Raw genomic sequence first — 21,542 nt, 5'->3', positions numbered from 1 at the left:
GTGGCCTATTTTACTGTGCGTTAAAGCATCACGTAAAAAAACACATGATTAGGCTAATGTGCAGTAATATAGGCTGCTGCACATTAAGCATCACTTAAAAACCATGCACATTCATTACTGCACATTAAGGCAGCGTAATGCATGTTTCTTTAGTACTTCACATTTGGGGTACAAAATTTAATGCACATTAGACAAAGTGCCTTAATGCACATGTAGACCCATACAGTGAGACTAACATTGATACTTAATGCATAATGGTCAGATCAGAGTAAACTAATGGATGCTTCCACTTAGTTTTGCAGTGCCCAAAGTGTGCATCTTCCTTTGGGTAGGTGATCTAAACTGATAGGGCAACTGACTCGGAGAGTATAGGAGGTTTCCCCCAGTATCTTGAGATTTGTAGAAGGGAGCCATCTCTGTCATCTCTTAGGATCCAGAGCACCCAGAAGAGGACAGCAGTCATTTAAAGCGGGATTGATGTCAGTATAAGATATAGAATTCCATTCACTTTTGAAAGTGCATAGTGGTAAGTCTTAAAACCAAGATCTTCTGATGCTTTGACCACTGAACTTTTTTGGGTAAAACTTCATTACTATCATCACTGCCTGACCATGTTCTGTAATGAATTGTATGAATACTTCCAGTGTCAAGTGTAAGGTGTCTGCTCTGTGATTGCCTAAGGAACTAGGGACTTCTGCAGGCATTAGGGATCACCTAATTGGGTTGTCACCTAATTGGATTGTCACAGTTTAGGTGGCCACTGATCTAGATTGCTTCTGAACAAGTGCAGTAGCCCAAATCCACCTGTTTGAGACTTATCTCACACTAAATGGCAGCACTTAATCTAGACCTTTTTGCAGCTACTGATACAGGGTTGATAAGGATTTCTTTTGTGTCTTGGGCACCTGTATTTCACGTAAGTCTACTTTAGACACCTTCAAGGTCAGTTTGCATTTGGCCCTAAGTCTTTGCAGCAGTAAAGAGAAAACATGATAAAACAAGGAAATTTTGTATCAAAATTGGATTTTTCATATCTGCATTGTTTGAGATACTTTAGTTACCGTTTTAAAAAACAGCCTGTGTTACATGGTCTTCTTTAGCTTGTTAAACTAATGTAGGTTCACCGCATTCAGAAACAACCGTGTCTAATTTATGGTCAGCAATGTGCATTATTTGTGACAACATCAGCTTCTGAGAACTATACTCATTTCCACAGTGACTTCAGATATCTGTTAGCTATGCATGATATTTTTAACACTGCTACAGAAAATACTAAACAATGTAAATGACTAATTGCCTCTTCATTTCCTATAATACAAAATAAACAAGTGACAATATGTTTTCTAGGAAATCTGTTTATTTTAAAAATTAAACATGCAGGCTTCTCATTAATGCAACCCGCTTTAAAAGAAATGTTGCCCTTTTTGGGCAATAACTAACTAAAAACACTGGTGTTCTGTCTTGTAATGCTAAAAGGATATAGTTTTACCGTGCATATTGCTAGGCTGATCTCCTTTTTGTAAGGCTTTTATTATTTAATGACCACTTTAAATATTGTACTGACTTTATTTCTAGGATGTACCAGCTTTGGATACTCACAAATGTAGTTCATTTCTTGTGTAACTGTTGAAAAGCTATTTTGCTATTTAGTTGACTCTCTAAGGCCATTTAGCACCATAGAAGTAAGAAATTAAGCTTACTGGAGAGCAACAGTATAAACAGATGAGGTTGTATTTCTGCCTGTTAATGAATATACATCTTAAACTCATTGTACATTATCACAGAGTAAAAATGATTAGATGTGAGGTGGCTTTAACAATTTTTTTTCATCACTGTAACTTGTTAGATTAGATGCATGTCTTAATTCAAGCACATTTTGAAACTTGATCTCTTTTTAACTTTTTTATAGATGTGACTTATCTAACAGAAGAAAAGGTATACGAAATTCTTGAACTATGTAGAGAAAAAGAGGATTTTTCCCCTTTAATTCGTGTCATTGGGAGAGTATTTTCTAGTGCTGAGGCATTGGTGCAAAGTTTCCGAAAAGCCAAGCAGCATACCAAGGAAGAGCTCAAGTCTCTTCAAGGAAAAGATGAAGATAAGGATGAAGACGAAAAGGAAAAAGCTGCCTGTTCAGCTGCTGCTATGGAGGAAGATTCAGGTGCATCTTCATCTTCATCAAGACTAGGTGACAATACACAGGGAGATAACAACCTACAAAAACTCGGCCCTGATGAAGTATCTGTAGATATTGAAGCAGTCCGAAGGGTCTACAATAGATTACTTTCTAATGAAAAAATAGAAACTGCCTTTTTAAATGCACTCGTGTACTTGTCACCTAATGTAGAATGTGACTTGACTTACCATAATGTGTACTCTCGGGATCCTAACTATCTGAATTTGTTTATTATTGTTATGGAGAACAGTAATCTTCATAGCCCTGAATACCTGGAAATGGCTCTGCCATTGTTTTGCAAAGCAATGAGCAAGCTACCCCTTGCAGCTCAAGCAAAACTGGTTAGATTGTGGTCTAAATACAGTGCAGACCAGATTCGGAGAATGATGGAAACATTTCAGCAGCTTATTACCTATAAAGTCATAAGCAATGAATTTAATAGTCGTAATCTAGTGAACGATGATGATGCCATTGTTGCTGCTTCAAAGTGCTTGAAAATGGTTTACTATGCAAATGTAGTGGGAGGGGATGTGGATACAGATCACAATGAGGAAGAAGATGAAGAACCCATCCCAGAATCCAGTGAATTAACCCTTCAAGAGCTTCTAGGTGAGGAAAGAAGGAATAAAAAAGGGCCTCGAGTGGACCCACTGGAAACTGAACTTGGTGTAAAAACTATAGATTGCCGAAAACCACTTATCTCTTTTGAAGAATTTATTAATGAACCACTGAATGATGTTCTAGAAATGGACAAGGACTACACTTTCTTCAAAGTAGAAACAGAAAACAAATTCTCTTTTATGACATGTCCCTTCATATTGAATGCTGTCACCAAGAACCTTGGATTGTATTATGACAACAGAATTCGCATGTACAGTGAACGACGCATAACTGTGCTGTACAGTTTAGTTCAAGGACAGCAGCTCAACCCATATTTGCGACTCAAAGTGAGACGTGATCACATCATAGATGATGCACTTGTCAGGGTAAGTCATGCAGCAGAATAAAATTTTAAATATGCTTTAATGTAATACAGTCAGAAACAACGTACTTTTGCTAGCTAAAGGAGTGTGAAGCAAAAATGAAAGATGTGGCTTCGACAGAACTATTATTATGCATGAGCAGTACTCTTGGCAATATCGTGATAGATCCTAAAACTACTAAACAGTTTTTTTCTGTTAATATAATCTGTGCTGTAATAAGTTTTCCTAGTGACATTTGGTATGCCAGCTCTCATTTCACATCCGTTTTAATTCTTTGCCATTACACAAACTTTTCAGTTATCTTCTCGGCTCTGCTTGCTTGAATTCCAAAAGTGATTTTATTTTTCAGATTAGAACAATTTTTCCAGTCGTTTTGAATGAGAGAGAACATTTCCTGTTGAGTGCATTCATACTTACTAGATAGACATCCTTATATTATTAAATTACTCCTTTTATCTACATCTCAAATTAGCAATAAGCCACTAGAAACAAATAAACAGAAACCTGTGCTTTCTGTTTCCAGAATTAAGGGTTTGCATATTACAATATTGACATGCTAGAATGAAAAATAGCAATTCAGGAGGCTGCCAGCAATGCATGTTAATAACTGGTATTTATCTGGTATAGGTTGGCTACCATTTCCAGTCGTTATAACATTAATATTAGAGAAGAAACTAAATTGAGGGCCCTAAACAAGTTTTCAGTTCAATTTTGTGACTACATATTAACTGAAAAACAGCTTGCCTGCCTCTTGGTTGTTACTGAATTTTATGACTGATCTGGGAAGAAGCCTGATTTGGACATTGGCCAAGTGACCTGTCCTTTTGCCCAGGAAGCTCTGCTGATCAATTCACCACCTACGAAACAGGTTGTTTTGAACCTAAACCTTTATGGGTATCAATCTTACAGTTTTATTAAGTTCTATTATTGGATCCATTGCTTGTCTAGTTTATACCTTATCTCTCTTTATAATTCCATAAATTAACGTAATGGAGATTACTGTATTGACCCCAGGTGGCTTTCAGATAAAGAAATTCTGGGGACAAAGCCAGGAAAAGTGTATCTTTTCTGTTTTGTAGGACTATATGAGAGGATGGGCTAAAACTGCTCATTCAAATGTGCTGTTATAGGAGGTGTTCTGTAAATTCAAGCTGAAGGGGGAAGGAATGAATATACAAATATAGGGGGAGCTGCTAAAGGAAATGATTTATGGGAGAGGGTTGAAATTTTGACAAGAACAAGAGAAACTAGTTCATAGCGTTGCAGTATTTTTAGCAGTATTACTCTGAGCCTTTGTTTCTTCAGGCTCTTCTCTGTTTGTTTTACTACCTTTTAATTCTTAACCCTACAGAGTCATTGCAGCTACATGATTAATATACTCCATTCTTTAGCTTGCATTTCTTGGATTAAATTAGCACCATTTACACAACCTTTTTCTGGCAGCCACATACAAGCTTAAAAATCAGGCTACCTGAAAAATTACCAGTTGAATTTGGAGAGCTGTCAGATGGAAAAACTTTTTCCCCTTGTAAATCATAGCTAGATGTATTGGTAAGCAAAGAGTACTTCCACGCAATTGCTTGGCAAGGACAAACACATTTCCCCATAGTGCTTTGAGTGCCTTGAGTATTGTAGTGTTAAGAACCTGGGGACATGTGCGTCAGTCTGAACATTAGTTTTACGTTGGTACGGGTTGTATGGTTCTGATGTCTCGATGCATAATCTGTCTCGGGGAGTGTCAATGAGCACGTCCCAGAGTGAACCTGGCCATGTTGTGGAGTTTAAAGATGACCTTGCTGCAACTTATGTGTCAGATCACTTGCAGTCAAACACCTTTTCCTTTTGAACTATGCATTCACTGCTACTGCACCTATCTTTACCCTGGTGTAGAAGCTGGATGTGTTCCCACAGCCTATGTTGTAGGGAGCCCTTATACCTGTTGCAAGAGCCTGTTTGTGCTGCATTGTGTGGTGGTGGGAGGGAGTTGGACATTGCAATATTAATATACTGGAATGAATAATGCCAATTCAGGAGGTTGTTAAACTGGCATAATGCTGTGCTCTGAGTAAAGCAATTTATTTAAAAAAATGTTTTCTAATGCTGTTGCAGTTTGCTGTTTCTGTCCCTGTTGACCTGCAAAATAAAATATTCCTTATATACTGTGTTTGAGCTTTCACCCTCTGAACTTGTGAGTTTCTGAGATCCTCATCTCACTGCTTCAGATACATAACTAAAAAGAAACATGCTTTATTGAGACTTTTTGGGATTGTAATACCACTACAAACTAGTAATTTGGCCAGCCTCATCATAACAATAACTTTTATTTCCATCATGGGTATTCACTTAACAAATGCACTGGTAGATGTACTTTCGGACAAGATATGGAAGGAAGTCAAGTAAAGACTTGTGTTTTTCCTTCTTGAATGGAAGTCTAGATCTCCCATGCTGTAATTTCAGTCTGATTCATTGCCTTAGTAAGTGCAGCAATCTGTTATGTGGGCTTTGTTTCAAAGACAAGATGGAGAGGAAGTAACTCTACAGCCTTGAAATGGGCATCCTAGAAATGTTGCTTAAACCTAATATTTCTCCACGGCAGATTTAAACCCGGGGCAATGACCAAGAAATGCCACCTTTTTGGTATTCCTGCAGCTGGAGTCATAGTATTGGAAGGTATCTCAAGTAAGGGTTACGACTAAGCAGCACAGAAAGTTCATGACTTGCCCTTCTGTCTGCTTCATTGTTACTGTTCAGCCAGCTTTGCACCACGATTTATAGAGGAAATAAATAAAAAGTCCCTGCAATCAATCCAGTCTTGTTCAGTTCAGCTTAGTGATCAGGCTGCTAAGCAGGTTATTCTCATATAGCTTGTAAAATTGCCTTCGTATAGGCAAATACCATCATTCAGTTCAGAGTCTGTTAGTATGACATATAAGGGATTCTGGCACCTTGTGAAGGGATACATTTTCTTTAAGAAAATGACTCACTACATTGTTTTTTCATAACTTCAGTGACTTCATGAAGCTTGAAAGATATTACTGCTAGCTATCAGTTTTTTCTCCAAAGCCACCAGTAAGTCCTGGCTAACTGTCAATAAGAAAGCAAATGGGCAACAAATTTGTGGGTAATATTGATGTCAGCTCTAAACAAAGGATGTGGACAGGACAATTTTAATTCCTCCTGGGTGAAAACCATGATATAACAATTGAAAATACACATGTGACATTTTCAGAGCAGAGAATTATCCTCTCCTTAATATTGGGAAGGTAGGTCAGACCGCATTGTGCTAAGTAGCATGTAGATACATTTTTCCTGAAAAATGTAAGGTTTAAGTTTAAGATGACAGATGAGTACAGTACAGTTGTAGGGAGCACATGGTTCTGTTATCAAGGTACAAAATATGAAAATTATATTGTGTGGTTTTGCTGCAAAAATATTGACATATAGCACACTTTCAAGAATATTTGAATCCTTTAACAAACCCACATATGAATTAATTTGTTAGTAATGTCAAGCGCCAACTGGATAGATAGCCCTTTTCAGCTCAGCCACAACTAAACGTATACACTGTAAATTGTATGAAAAATCTGCGTTATTCATCAATTTCATTACTCTGAGCCCTTGTCTTCATGACTTAGCCTCATCTTTAAATGGCTTTATGCAATATGGAGAAGTAGTTAGCTGTGCTGGTATGAAGTCAGAAGGCAGGGTAGATATGCACAGTTATAGACTAAATAAATGAGATAATATTTAGAGCACAAGTTGGATTCATGAAAACTTGTGCTCTTTATGCAATATGGAGTCATCAGTCCTTTCCCTTATATATCTCAGGCACCAGCCTTTACTTCCAGTTGGTCATGTTTTTACAAAATGCCCTCAGGCTTTACTACGTGCTGCCACTTATGCTTCAAAGGAAATCCTCAGTGTCACTACACTGTCTTCCTCCTGATCTTTCAACTCACCTCTGCTCTGATCCCTGCAAAAGGCTTGCTAGTGGCTAGGTAATTGGCTGAACAGCGGTCCCAGTTCTTATTAGCACTTTTAGGATTCACACTCTTACCTTGTCCTCCTTCCCAAACTCTTCATATCTGTGTTGCATCTTCCCTTTACGTTTGCACTGTAAACTTCTAGGACAAGGAGGATCAGTGAACAATTCATGACTAATAAAGCAGGGGCTACTGGGGAGTGCAGCAACGCAAATAGTAGCAAGCACTTCTGGATTTGTTTTACTCTGCCTAATTCAGCAAGCTAATTGGTGTAATTTGGAGTATCTGGGGTTATAGGCAAGCAATAGTAGTACACTGCACATGTATAACAATAGATAGATCCACAGAAATGCTCTGCACAGGGTCTCTGCACACCATAACGCTAAGGACAGTTTCACTTGTAAACATAGTGTACCTGTGTCAAAGTGACTTAAATAGATGACCCAACTGGGTTAATGTACCACCATAAATTGAACTATTATATTCACACTACTACAGTGGGATAGTTCCAGTTCAGAAATGTTGTAGACAACCCCTAAGGTGTTTTCTTGAACTAAAAATAATCCTAGGTAGATGAAAAAACATGGCAGTCCTATCAGAGCATCGCTGTTTAAGGACATCTCGTATAGAAAGTCTGTTATGGAATAACTGAATTTGCATTCATATGGAAGCAGTGCATTAGTTATGTTAAAGAAACTGAATAAATATGGAAGATTTGAAAGACTGTTCCTTAGTATGATGAAAAAGAATGCTTAACTTGGTTCTTTCTCAGCAATTTTTATGGTCTTATATGGATTTTTCAGATTTTTGTTTAGTGAGAAATAGATGTCCTTACACTGAAAACTGATGTAAATGTGAAAAACTGTTAACAGCATACTTTGCTTGACTAGCCCTTATACATAAATTTTGTGTTAAGAACAAGTTAAGTGAGATTCAACTGAGCCTAATGAGCCAGTGCATAATTATTCCATTAATACATTTTGTAGTTGTTTGGGTTTTTTCTTTCCTTTATATAATGTATTGTTTTTGCTTATGGCAAAACTGAAATTTCTAATAAAAATCCTAAAAATAAGAGCCAGGGCACTGATGTGGTTAAGATATGATAGTCCTCGCTGCATGCATCTGCCACTTCAGGTTACAAATCCATGGCTAGCAGAACAGGTTTAGAATCAAATTCCGGGTTTACGTTACTTTTCGTATTTACTGCTGTGGACAATATTTGCTTTATTTCAGCTCCTCGTTTTCCCTGTGTTTTTCTGTATACATGTTTCTCTTTTTTTCTTGGTTAAAAAAAAAAGTTGAACTAATGAAATGTTTGTTATTCAACAAATAGCTTGAGATGATTGCTATGGAAAATCCTGCAGACTTGAAGAAGCAATTGTATGTGGAATTTGAAGGAGAGCAAGGGGTAGATGAAGGAGGTGTTTCCAAAGAATTTTTTCAACTCGTTGTGGAAGAAATCTTCAATCCAGATATTGGTATGCAATTTAGTAACTCATTCCTTTCTAAAGTACATGCTCATAACATTTCTTTTTGTATTTCCTCTATAATTCTATGAGGCTTTTTTTCTTTTTTCTGCTGCTTCCCAGTATCTGCAGATTTATATAAAGATTTTTTTCTTAGAATTTTTTTCAAAATATTTTCACATAGCTTTTATCTAGAATCTGACAAGATACAGACTTTAACATAATAGTAAGTTTAGTGATGTTGCCAAAGTCGGATCTAGTCAGTTGAATACTAGTTCTCCTTCAAGCACCTGCCCACATACATGTTCTCACATAGGCAAAAGATAGAGCAGTTTGACACCTTATAAACTAACTCATTTAGACACACCTCTCTGAACAAGTTAGTCTATAAGGTACTATACCTTATAGGCCCTGCCCAACTTCAGACTAATACAGCTAACTACTTCTCTTCACATGCTCATTTGTGAGTGCAACTCACACCCTCTGAGCTTTGACTAGAGATTTTTTGCCTTAGCTGTATCCATAGAGGGCACTCTAGCCTCACCCTTTCTTATGCCCCTTTCTAAGGGTCCAAAGCAGGAGTATAAGGAAGTGGCTGGATGCCCTGGGCAAAGCAGAAACATCGACTTACAGTTTGCGACTATGAACACACAGCTGCCAGATGCTGTTTTTACACCTCCCCTACCTGCCAAGTGGGTGCTCAGGGCAGTTTGCCTCTATCATGCCCCCCTATACCCATCAAAGGCTCAGAGAAGCTTACAAGAAACAAGTGTTTTTTTTCCTTTATTACATTGCTTCAGTTGAGATGGGAGCATTTTGGTGATCAGCTGCCTTGCCCAGAGCCACATGCTGCGTGGATGTCAGGGCTTGCGCTGCGTGCAGCTGACAAATCCCAGCTTCCGAGACCCAGGCAGCGCTTTATCCTCCTGAGGGGATTCCTGTCCAAACAGTTGCTTGATCTGTCGATTCTTCCAGTCAAGAAATGGAAGCGACACAGAATAAACTTTGGTTATTTCTTTGCAACAAATTGCTCAGCTTCGTGTCAGGCCTGGAGATAAGGGTCTCAGCTCAGTACTATACATGCCCAAGCACTAGATGTGCAGAGTATTTTGGGGGGTTTTTTACCTTCAGGATCAATACCGTTGACCGGCTCCAGTTGAGATTTGAGGCAGGTCTCCAATCAGAGGCAGAGAGGGGAAGTCCTCATTATTGTGCTATAGTAATCCTTACCTTGGAAAGGGCCTTCACAAGAGAGACGACTTCTGAGACTTCCTGGCCCACAAGGGAGACGAGGGCTCTTTGGCCTACCTGGGAGCTCTAATCCTGGTACCATTTTCTGCCCCACAGACTTCAAGCCTCCATGCTCATCCCATAGGGCCAAGGAGAGGCTTTAAAGATAGTCATGCCCAGTACCAGTGCCAATGGATTGGAGCATAAGAAATGAAGGCAGCTGTCCTGCTCAAGGCCTCCCGTAACAAAGGACTCCTTGGTACCCCCATCTGACAAGGGGCCAGCACAATCACCAGGCATTAAAGATGCTAGAGCCTGGAAGTGCAGAAGCAATACAATCAGCGATGGTACCTTTCACCTCTGTGCATTAAGACAGCACGAACCTGACACCTCAGCATCACAGACCTCTGGTGCTGTCACTCCAGCACCAGGCTCATTCAAGTAGTGCTGTGACCAGTCCTAGCATGATTATCTGGCATGAGCTCTCTGCTTTTTCCGCTGCAGATCCCATCCTCTGCACCAGCAGTGACCTCCTTGTTCAGAGCACCAGTCATGATCTATCTCAGACACCAGCACTTTTAGTGCCATTGCATCCGAGGCATTTGCTGAAATATAGATGCTGCATGGTCACCACAGCTGCTGATGATTCAGTGCAGTTGTGCCTCGCTGGCCTCAGGATGAACAGCAGCTCTCTCCACAATCGGAGGGAAATTTCTCATCCAGAACCCACGCTTCGGGCCACTTCAGTTTCTCCCCATGATTACTCAGTCTGTCACGGAAATTAAGAACCACATAAGTGCCATCTCAATTTAATCAAATACCACAGCTCTCAGATGACCTGCAAGGTTACCAGGAGCTAATGAAGAGAGTAGCAAACACCGGGGTTTCCTCAGAGAAGGTGGTGGAACAATTGCACTGGTAGACGTACTGTATTAAATAGGACCTGCAAGATTGGCCTCCCCATTAATGAGGCAATCCTGGGTCACCAAGGAGATATAGCAGACCCCCCTGTATCTGATCTCCCCACTGCCAGGCAGACAGGTTGAAATATATAGTCCTTAACTTCTGCAGTCTTTTTTTAGACTTGGATATCCTAACAGTCCAGGAAAGCCCAATAATTAGCTCCCGTGAATTGTAAGCTCATAGAGGAATAGAACCTCTTACCAAACTGATCCTTATTCAAACTGATGTTCTTAATTTACAATATACAAGAGCATTTTGAAGAACTCCAGTTATTCTAAGGTAGCAAGCATTGCTTTTTCCAGAACACGAAATGCAGTGCCAAATGGAATTGTAAATGAGTCCACAACACGATAGTATAATGAAATGCAAAACATGTATTTGTTCTTTTCTCAAAATCTAACAGTAACTGTTTAAAATAATTTCTTATAGGTATGTTCACATATGATGAGTCTACAAAACTGTTCTGGTTTAACCCATCGTCTTTTGAAACTGAGGGTCAGTTTACACTGATTGGCATAGTGCTGGGTTTGGCTATCTACAATAACTGTATACTGGATGTACACTTCCCCATGGTTGTCTACAGGAAGCTAATGGGCAAAAAAGGAACTTTCCGTGACCTGGCAGACTCTCATCCTGTAAGTTCATTGTGTTCTTTGAGTTTTTTTACTGCAGTTTGTGGGAAATACATTTGCTTAATTAGACTTCTTATGAACATGATCATGCTGTTAGAATAGGTGAAAGTGAAATGTCCTGTCAGGAAAATACAGAAATTCTGTAGTTAAGCTGGTACAGTACTAGTGCATCTGATTTGGAAAAGCAGCATTGTCTAGTTAACAGGGCTGGATTTCAAGTGACCTGGTAAAATAAAGGTATTTATCTTGTCTTTTCTTTTTTTATAAACATACTTTTTGATAACTTTTTTAGAAGTGCAAAGCCGTGGTGACAGCTGTTAATTTTGCTTTTAAAAGCAAAAAAGTGTCAAATTGAGATGATTCATGATTTCTTAAAGTAGTAGTCAGTGTTGTCATATTTTTTTTAAATTTCACAGTTAAAAAAAATTGTTTTTATTTGTCCTGATGGCCCTCCTCTGTTCATATATATGTAGCCAGAACACCACAATAAGTGCTGTGTCTACACTCAAACACACTTTTAAGGCATTTTTGCCTTGTGTCTTCAGTTGCCCAAAGTTCAGCAGTAGCTTTTTAACTGTTCAATCCAATCTGCTGTACTTTACTGCTGTTAAAGAATGTTTTACTCAGCTGTGAGATTTTTTCCCATTTTACTTTGTATAGTCTTGGGAGCAGCGGCTATTTAGATTACTTCATCCAAAAGTACATTAAGTATTTTTTGGCTACTTTCAACTGGAAGGACTATTTTGAGAGCAATTTAGTCCTCTCAGTTGAATGTATTTTTAAGAACAAATGAATTAAGTTTTCAAGAGGTTGGAAGAGGCAAGGGGGATTTTAAAATTAACTTCAGTTGTTGTCCCCATGTCTGTCCTCAGCTATATCTATTTTGCAACCTCTCTTTTAAAATCATTTAAGTATACTAAGATCATTTACATGTTAAATTTAGACATTCCCGTCCTAGCAGTATATAATTCATAGTGGTTGAGCCACTTGACAGTGTTGAACACCACAGTTGAGAGGGCAAGAAATACATACATACATACATACGTTTTGTTTATATACATTTTAAAGACAAAAGATAGGGAGGGTGGTACCTTAGAGACTAACTGGTTCATAGAGGAATGAGCTTTCATAGTCAACTGTACCTGTTTTATCAGATGCTGTATTTTAATGATAATGCAGGAGCACAGGAGGGAGACACCTGGTAAGAGGATGAAGTTTACAACTAAAACATAACAAGGTGGATGACCACCTTACTGGGGTCATTTGACCCCAGTGCTCTTCCTGCCATGGCAGGGGGTCAGGCTAGATGATCTGCTGAGGTCCCTTGCGACCCTAGAAACTATGAAACTATATCACAGTTTAAGCAAGTGGGCACAGGATGTTACTTCATGAAAGGGCAGTCATGCTGAGTTTTCCTTTTACCTTCATTTTGCATGCCTTGAAAGGCTCACATGTCTGTTCAGAATATCAGCCATTGAACTATTGTTCCCTACGTATTTTGTGCTACTACCAGGAGATGTGCCTACAGTACTCCCCAGTTGTTGTACAGGGACGCAGGACTCAGATTCCTGGCTTGGGTGCAGGGAGAGTTGCAAGGCCTTGTGAATATCATCAAGCAACTTTAAATTCTTTTTTTTCCCTAATGCTACTGCATAATTTCTGACCCAAACTTAGACTTATTTTGCAGGTATTTAGTAACAGTTTAGCATTTTTCCTCCTCTTCCTGTTAAGCACACAGTAATTTTCTTGCTTTTTTCACTGATTGTTCCATCGATGCACCCTTGGGAGCTTTGACCTCACCCAGAACATACACCTGGCCAGGGGCAGATCTCTGATTTCAGAAAGGAGGGTACAGATTCTGTGGGGCATCATCACATATAACACAATACATTTTTCCCAGGTAAAAAGATACTAGAGAAGCTTTACTGATATGATAGGGGTTGAGGACTATATTATTCAGTTCAAGATCAAAGCAAAAACAAATATAGCATTATAGAAATTGTATAAAAAACACAACTAGGTAAAAAAAAAAATGTTGTTTCTTCAGTCCTGTTGTCATTGGAATGAAATGCATATCTCTTCCAGACTCATAATCTAGCCTTCTTGACCATCTTGACAGTGCATCTAGTGCTTCACTGAAAGTTATTTCAACACGAGTTGATAGTCACATGAGTTAATGTTTTCACATCAGAGTTAATGTGTTTAGCTAGAGTTAAAAACAGTCAGCAGGGCTGTGAAATAGTGGCTGCATTAAGAGGAGCAGCTAACAGACAGAAGAACTGCAGAAGAAAGGATAGCATAAGTAATGGAACATCAAGACCATTAGAAAAGGAGAGAGGGTTGTTAACACCTGTATAATGAAAAGTTTAGGAGGAATCGGGTAGATTATAATAAGCCGTGAAGTCAAGTGACTCCCTCACCACTGTGTGAATAGAAATGCTGCTGCCACTACCAAGCTGTTAGTTTTAAACCACAGTTTAAAACCCAAGGGGAGTATGATTACGCATTCCCCCACACCTCCTTGGATCTGCCCCTATGCCTTACCAATCCAGACATGATTTGGACAGTTGGTATCAGGTATACTATGATGGTTTTGGTAAAATTTATTGGAACCTGTTTTACAGCTTACACACTTTTTTCCCCAATTAGGTTCTTTATCAGAGTTTAAGAGACTTGTTAGAGTATGAAGGAAGTGTGGAAGATGATATGATGATAACTTTTCAAATATCTCATACGGATCTCTTTGGCAATCCAATGATGCACGATCTAAAGGAAAATGGAGATAAAATCCCTATTACAAATGAAAACAGGAAGGTAATTCATATGGCACTTTAATTGTTTCATGGTATTTTTCATCCCATCATGATGTTAATCAGTCTGTATCAGATTTTCTAGGCATGTAACTAAAACGCTAACTTCAGTTGCAGCAAAAGAGGAAAGAACATTTACAATTCTAGAACTTGGGTTTGGTAAGGAAGCAAAAGAAAGCCCTTTTGCCTGAAGTCTTATGACATTACTTGTTAAAAAGATTATACATTTATTACAACAGATATGTTTAAGTATTTATAAAGCAAATAGCATGCATTTGTTTTGTGTTTTTGCTGCTGCAACTTGTTATACAAATCATAAATATTTGAGATCCCTTTAAACAGCTCTTGGAAACAACAGTTGATTAGCCTTGAGAGTTTGTCAGAATATTCTTGTATATACACAACATGACTTTTGGGATCTTTGTTGTTTCTGAGAGGTGACATTTAGAATTCAATATTAAGGGGTTTTTTGGGATTATTTTCTTACAGGAGTTTGTCAATCTGTATGCTGACTACATTCTCAACAAATCGGTAGAAAAGCAGTTCAAGGCCTTTCGGAGAGGATTCCATATGGTGACTAATGAGTCTCCACTGAAATATTTATTTAGACCAGAAGAAATTGAATTACTTATTTGTGGAAGTAGGGTAAGAAAGCCAAAATGTGCAGCAAAAGACTTAATATTATTTTTGAATCCCAAAGAAACAATTAGGAGTAGTTATAAAATGTCTTATATTTACAGAATCTAGACTTTCAAGCACTAGAAGAAACGACGGAATATGATGGAGGCTATACAAGAGACTCTCTTATTATTAGGTAGGCTTTTAAAATTTTTGAAGTTATATTCAGAGAAAACTGTATTTTCATAAGTTTGTTATCAAGAAGCAGTAGCTGTAATGAGTTCAGTGCGTTTAACATACATGCTGAAAAATAGTGACAGTGAAATGCTTTTATTGCCTCAGTAACCCCTAATTATGCTTTGATGAGAGGAGATAAAATAGGCAAAGCAGTTTGACAGGCTATGACAAACTTGCTTCCTTGAAGCAGATAAAAAATTATAGAAGAAACTGAAGGTTAACATGGATCTTTATTTCCTCCTTTTTTTTCACGTTTTCTCATTTTAGTGAAGGAAGGGCTCTGGCTCTAGCCTCATCTTAGGGGACTATAGTTAGGGAGCTATGTCCAACTGCAGTCCTGGCCTACTTTCTCATTTGCAGAATGCAGGCTTTTAACAAGCTCCTTTCTGAGGTCAGAATAAAATGCCACAGAGGATTTTCATATTCCCCTGCCCCAGATGAGATAGGATAACTCTTAATTTTTGTAATATTTAATCCCAAGTATCTCTGGGCCTGTTTCTCTTCTGAACTCCTTTCCCTTAACCCATCTACAGTATTCTAGTATTAAGATTTCCAAAACTGAATAAAATATTGTATTGCATGTGCACCCATTGTAAGTGATCTGCGGAGCCATGAAAAAGGGGGATTTTTAAACTGCTTTTTGATCTTGATGAACAGTTCCTATTTGACAAACTAATATTGGTGTGTTTGGTAATAAGCTATGAGGAAGTAGGGGAAAGGGGGAGAGAATGCAGCATTCACACATGGAACATTTTATGGGATTATGGGTGAACCAGGAACCTTAGAAAAATAACGGTACAGAAAACAAATCAGATGTCTTCAGAAGTTACTGATTTCAGAATAACCTGTCCCAGTTTCTGAAAAAAAATCAATTTCCGTACCTGCAGGGATTTAGAAATGCTTCAGTTGTAGCTTCTGGATTACACAATGTTTGGCAAATGTTTCATGAAATTTTGTCCAAATACTCTGTATTCAGTTTGTGTACTCATTTTGTTAAAGATAAGATCAGAAATGGCGCTGTCATTGATGGTATATCAATAATTAACTGCTGCAGCTGGTATGATGCCATGATTTGTAAATTTGCATTTACAAGCAGTTGGATGTCTTGTTTGTGCCCAGGACACTATTTTTTTTTTAGTGACCCTTTTCTTTTGCTCTCTCAGCTTTCATATGCTGTTAATTTTTCTCTTTTACTAGGGAATTCTGGGAAATAGTCCATTCATTTACAGATGAGCAGAAAAGACTGTTCTTGCAATTTACGACAGGCACAGACAGAGCACCTGTGGGAGGACTAGGAAAATTAAAGATGATTATAGCCAAAAATGGCCCAGATACAGAAAGGTAAAATAATGACTGATAACTTTTATTTTTACTTTTTTATGGTCAGTTTTTCATAGTTTTTAAAATACCAACATCCAGATGTTTTAGGACAAACCAGGTAGTGTTTTGAATGACTATTTTCTACATTAACAAATCGTCATGGTTTTTCTAATAGATAGCAGTGCCTTTGGCCATTTGATATGAATTTCCGTAACTGAATTTTCCTTTTCTGTTTTCCCTCAGGTTGCCTACATCTCACACATGCTTTAATGTCCTTTTGCTTCCGGAATACTCAAGCAAGGAAAAACTTAAAGAGAGATTATTGAAGGCCATCACATATGCCAAAGGATTTGGCATGCTGTAATAAATAAATATAACAAAAGGGATGATAAATTGGTGGTGATGATGTCCCTGTCCAAAAAAGGCCATAAGATAGTGAGCTACAGTAGTCACCTGTGTTTGTGCCTCCCTTCTTTACTGGGGACATTGGGCTGGAACAGCAGATTTCAGCTGCTTATATGAACAAATCCTTTATTTTTTCTTTTAGCGTGAAAGTGTTACATATTCTTTCACTTGTATGTACAGAGAGGTTTTCCTGAATATTTATTTTAAGGGTTAAATCACTTTTGCTTGTGTTTATTACTGCTTGAAGTTGAGCCTTTTTGAGTATTTACAAGAAAACAAACTGTACTCTCCCAAGGAAAATATTGCCATCATTTGTAGACCATGTAACCTTCAAGTATGTGCTATATTTTTGTCCCTGTATCTAATCAAATCAGGAACTGTACTTTTTGAAGAGTTTGCTTTTGAAACTTGAAGTCTTGGAAAACAGTGTGATGCAATTACTGCTGTTCTAGCCCCCAAAGAGTTTCTGTGCAAAATCTTACGAATCAATAAAGATGGAAGGGAGAACTTGGAATGTTAAACTGCAGCCTTGAGAACTTTACTTTTAGTCACAGCACAAAAATTAAAACTCATTTCACTATATGTTGTCTTCATATGTCTTGTAATATATTGTGTTTTAATTAGCAAAACATATTTCTTAGTATATGAAAGGGTAGAAATTGTAGTATATTGTTTTAAAAAAGTTTACTGGGGAAAGTGCATTTTCAGCCAAACAGCTTTAGAAAAGAGTGAAGTGTGATTTGAAAAAAGATAGGAAGTTGTTGCTATACTTATAAACAAAAAGCATGTGGAAGTGCACTTAAAATGAAGTTTTATTATTAACTGCCTATTATGTTGACATTTTAAACGGACAATCCGAAGTCTTCCCTACATGTTATGTCATCATTCTCATTTAATGAACTGTTGTTCCTTTATCAAGGCACATGATCAGTGTTGCAACATAACCTAAAGGGATGGCTACTGTACCTTATGTTTTCCATCTAACAGAACAATAGGTGAAACTGAAAATTATTGAAACTTAAGGCCTACTTCACATTGTATATTCCCACCTGTGAAATATACTGTTAAAAAGTAAATGCTAAGGTTACTTGCATCAAATACATCAAATATACAGTAGGTTTTTAATTTAAATCTACAAATCGTATCAGAAATAAATCCTTTATGTTTCTTAGTCTTCTTCGTGTTTAATGTTAACTTCTGTTGCAATATAAAATAAAGGGATTGTGCATCTTTAACTGAGAACATAATTGGCATATCTCTTTTTAAAACAAGCAACAGCTGATGTGCAGAGCTGAGCTTGTGCCTTGACAATTACTATAACTGACTACTACAGATCAAGTCACTTTGATTTGTGTGAAATTGGCATTAAAAGGCATAGTTTTGAAAATCATTGGAGGGAGAAAAGATGTCTTTCAGGATTATTTTAATAAATTCTTTCTAGTACTAGAAACAGACAACTGTTATGTAACTATGATGCTGAATAAAACAGTGAAGTTTTTCACCATGGTTCAGTGAAAAAGAAGACAAGTGATTTCCTTACTTTGATAAGTTAACTTTGTTTAGTTATCTTTATTGACAGTATATTGTATGCTGAGGGTTACCCTATTGTACAGCTTTTCAGAAGCAACAGTAACTCAGTTGGGCCAGCCCCAAGTGTTCAAAAATCATGAGCCAGGCTCCACAGTATATTGAAATTCACTTTTAAAAATATGTATTTTAAATGAAGGCCAAAACTTTGGGGCCCCTTTTATTGGCTTCTGATTTTTAGGCACACTCGAGGCTTCTTGAGTTTTTCTCCACAGCCATACAGGGCACTCTTTTTATTTTGTTTAAATAAAATTGGGATTTTTACCTAATAGTTTGCCCTGCAAGAGCTAGGGCCTTAAAAATACGTTGAGTATTGTGTCTTAAAATACCATAGGGAGCTGACAGAATTGCATACTGTGTCTTTGGGGCTCTTTGCACTCATTTTATACTGTATAGAGAATTGATTTCCCACCTCTGTGCCTTAAAGTATTTTAGAACATTGTAAGTATGAAACATGTTTGGTACAAGATGCATATCCTATTACTAACCAAGCCATAGCCCTTTAATATGATTTGCTGTGGATGGTGCTTATGCCCCATTCTCTAGATGTAAGATTCATGTGGTTATTTGTTGTTATAGCTCCAGACATGTAAGTAGGTCCTTTTAAAAGGCAGGTAAAATACTGGGGTCTTGCTCTGAATTTATTAATATTCTGGAGGGATGGAAGCTTTACATTTTTTCTTGTAATATAAGGTAATATTAAAATAATAAATAACTATCCTGGTCTTCAGAAGGATAAATTGCTTTTGAGGGCACATTTACCAAATACGTCAGCTTTTTAAACTTATCAAATGTATCCATTTAAATACCTTATTCCCTGAAGATACCAACTGTGCTGAATCTATATTTTTCCCTCTTTAGTATGGCACTAATATATTGTAGCCCTTGAGCTAGCTGCAGCAGTAGTAGTTATAAGCCAGAACGCCTACTTGGCAACTGCACACACTTCCCCACCCCCCGTGACGGTTCTGCCTTACAGAAGTTCATTAGTCCCTTGCTTTTTGACAGGGTTGGTAAATTAATTTCCCTCAAAAGACTCCAGTTCTCTTTTTATAGTTCTAAAGGTTTCCAGGAACACTCATCCTTCATTCTCCCTTACCCTTCATACAAGTACAGTTCCCAAGAAATGTTGTAGGCTGTCAGGTACACCAAATGCAGGTACATATTAAGGGAGCACCTTAATGCCTGGTTTTCCTATGTAATTTCAAACCTGGCTTTTTAAGAATCCATTCCTTCTCTGCCAGCACTTTTATGTCTTCTGAGATTCACAGTGCTCTGCCACAGTGTTCTCAGCATACTGATACTGAAATACCTTTGGCCTCTGAGTACCTCTGCTTTCACATCTATCTTGGTTCATTCCCTTTCTTTGCTGTCCGTCACTATCATTATCAGGCACTTCCTAGCCCAGCTGTCTCTTTTGCCTTTATTTCAAGCATGGCATCATAATACAGGGTTAAGGAAAACATCTTAGATGCTTCAAACTTCATCAGGGTTATAGAACATCAAAAGCTGACTGCCAGCTTTGTTGCATTGTGTCCCGTGAAGCTGAAGTGCATGGGGGTGCTAGATATGTTGAAAGACTTAATTCCAAGCACTGAGGAAATGCTGTAAGTGCCCCTGAGGTGGTCTAAGATGTTCTGGTAAATCCAACATGAGACTGCTAAACCCTGAAACACCAGGGAAGTAAAAGGGGCATTTAAGGCCATGTTGGCGCACATGCATAGGAGCAAGTGCATATAAACTGGCCGTGAATAAATCTGGACTGGCAATGGGAGTTATGTTCTGGAGTAGTTTCCCAATAGTAGTAGGGGACAAACAACCTAACTTACTTAAGATGAGAAATAATACATTCATAAATGGGGTTATAGAGCGTAGTTGCCTATTATAATCGCACTGCCCTTTGACGGGCGCTGAAGGTCCCTTCTAGTCCCATTCTTTTATGAAAGCTGAAGTTTAAACCTACTGGTGCTGAGGACTGGAACTCTGTGCCAGCATTACTGGTATTGGCACAGACCTCTCCCCTAACAGGCCGGTACAAAAGGACAGCTTCATCAGTGAAGCACATACAGTTGCTCTCATTAGTGAAGCTACAGGGCTTACCAAGTGGTCCTGTCTCTTGGGGACTTCAGGGTTAGCTTATCAAAATATACAGCAAAAGCAGGAAGGCAGAGAGCTAGCAGCTCCTGGGTATGCTCTGACTTTCCATTTTTTGCATTCTTGTGCTTTAAAGCAGAGGTGGTTATACTGGTACCTGGAATTACCCATGTACATGGTGTGATGTGCTTTACTGTGAACTTCAAGGCATTCCTCTAATGCTAGGTTACGTGCTTCCTGCATGTGTATTGCCACCACCTGCCTATTGGCCATGGTAGCACCTGGGCACCTCAAATAGGTTAAACAGTTTGCAGTAAGGGACAACAGAACTATGTTTTCAAAAGCTTTTACCCCCAGATCACCCTCCCCAATCTACACCCCCTTTCCAAAAGGAAAATGCTCCCATGTTTCCCAGGATCACAAGCTTCAGGAAATTCTGAGAAAAACTCAAGACGGTCGTCCTGGGAAGTAGCATTCCTGTTTTCAAAGTCATGTCACAGCCAGATTCTGTTTGCCCAGTTAGGCCCAGAAGTGCAACTCGATTCTACTCTGCTGGAGTTCCTGCAAAATAGTTAATGCGGAAGGTGAGTGGGTCCTTCTCATTACTGCTTTTTTGTGATTCAAACTTAATGGTGTGATGATGGTATGATACAAAAGCAGATACATTAATTAACTTCATGTTGGAAGTGTCTAGGTACCTTTTTACCTGGTTCTAGGACCGGTGTTGATAAAATAAGTCCCACCTGCTCACGCTCACTCCCACTCTGGCACTCCAGCTACCAGCAACTGGGCAGAGCTGATATCTCGGGAACAGTTTTTAAGTGCATGCTCCACCATGGCCATGCTCAGACTTGGTCTTGGAGGAGCCTGAATGCAGTATAGGGGCATGCTGTCGGGACCAGTCCTGAGCCATTCACTCTTCCTAACTGCTGAGCTCTGGTGTACACCCAAGCATGAATGAGTTAGTGGGACTATGTCAGAAACAGTCCCAGGGTCACATGTCACAGATGTCTTGGACTATACTACAGATATTTGGGT

General features: G+C 38.4%; 1 protein-coding gene across 2 annotated transcripts in view; it reads left to right on the top strand.

The window, feature by feature from the left end:
- Window positions 1-18,329, top strand: part of UBE3A (ubiquitin protein ligase E3A) — a 67,732-nt gene extending 49,403 nt beyond the window's left edge. For both annotated transcript variants that reach the window (XM_019524820.1, XM_019524821.1), the window contains 8 exons: window positions 1,910-3,162; window positions 8,476-8,620; window positions 11,231-11,436; window positions 14,083-14,247; window positions 14,733-14,888; window positions 14,984-15,057; window positions 16,296-16,439; window positions 16,662-18,329. In XM_019524820.1, coding sequence (XP_019380365.1) covers window positions 1,910-3,162; window positions 8,476-8,620; window positions 11,231-11,436; window positions 14,083-14,247; window positions 14,733-14,888; window positions 14,984-15,057; window positions 16,296-16,439; window positions 16,662-16,782 — 2,264 coding nt within the window. In that variant the 3' untranslated portion in view covers window positions 16,783-18,329. The remainder of the gene's footprint in view (window positions 1-1,909; window positions 3,163-8,475; window positions 8,621-11,230; window positions 11,437-14,082; window positions 14,248-14,732; window positions 14,889-14,983; window positions 15,058-16,295; window positions 16,440-16,661) is intronic.
- The last annotated feature ends 3,213 nt before the right edge of the window (window positions 18,330-21,542 follow it).

The sequence above is a fragment of the Gavialis gangeticus genome, unplaced genomic scaffold (genome assembly GCF_001723915.1).
Source record: "Gavialis gangeticus isolate Ggan-Ray unplaced genomic scaffold, GavGan_comp1, whole genome shotgun sequence".
In the NCBI taxonomy this organism is placed as follows: domain Eukaryota; kingdom Metazoa; phylum Chordata; order Crocodylia; family Gavialidae; genus Gavialis; species Gavialis gangeticus.
Note: the sequence above shows the minus strand (reverse complement) of the source record. Positions and strands in the feature narration are given on the sequence as shown.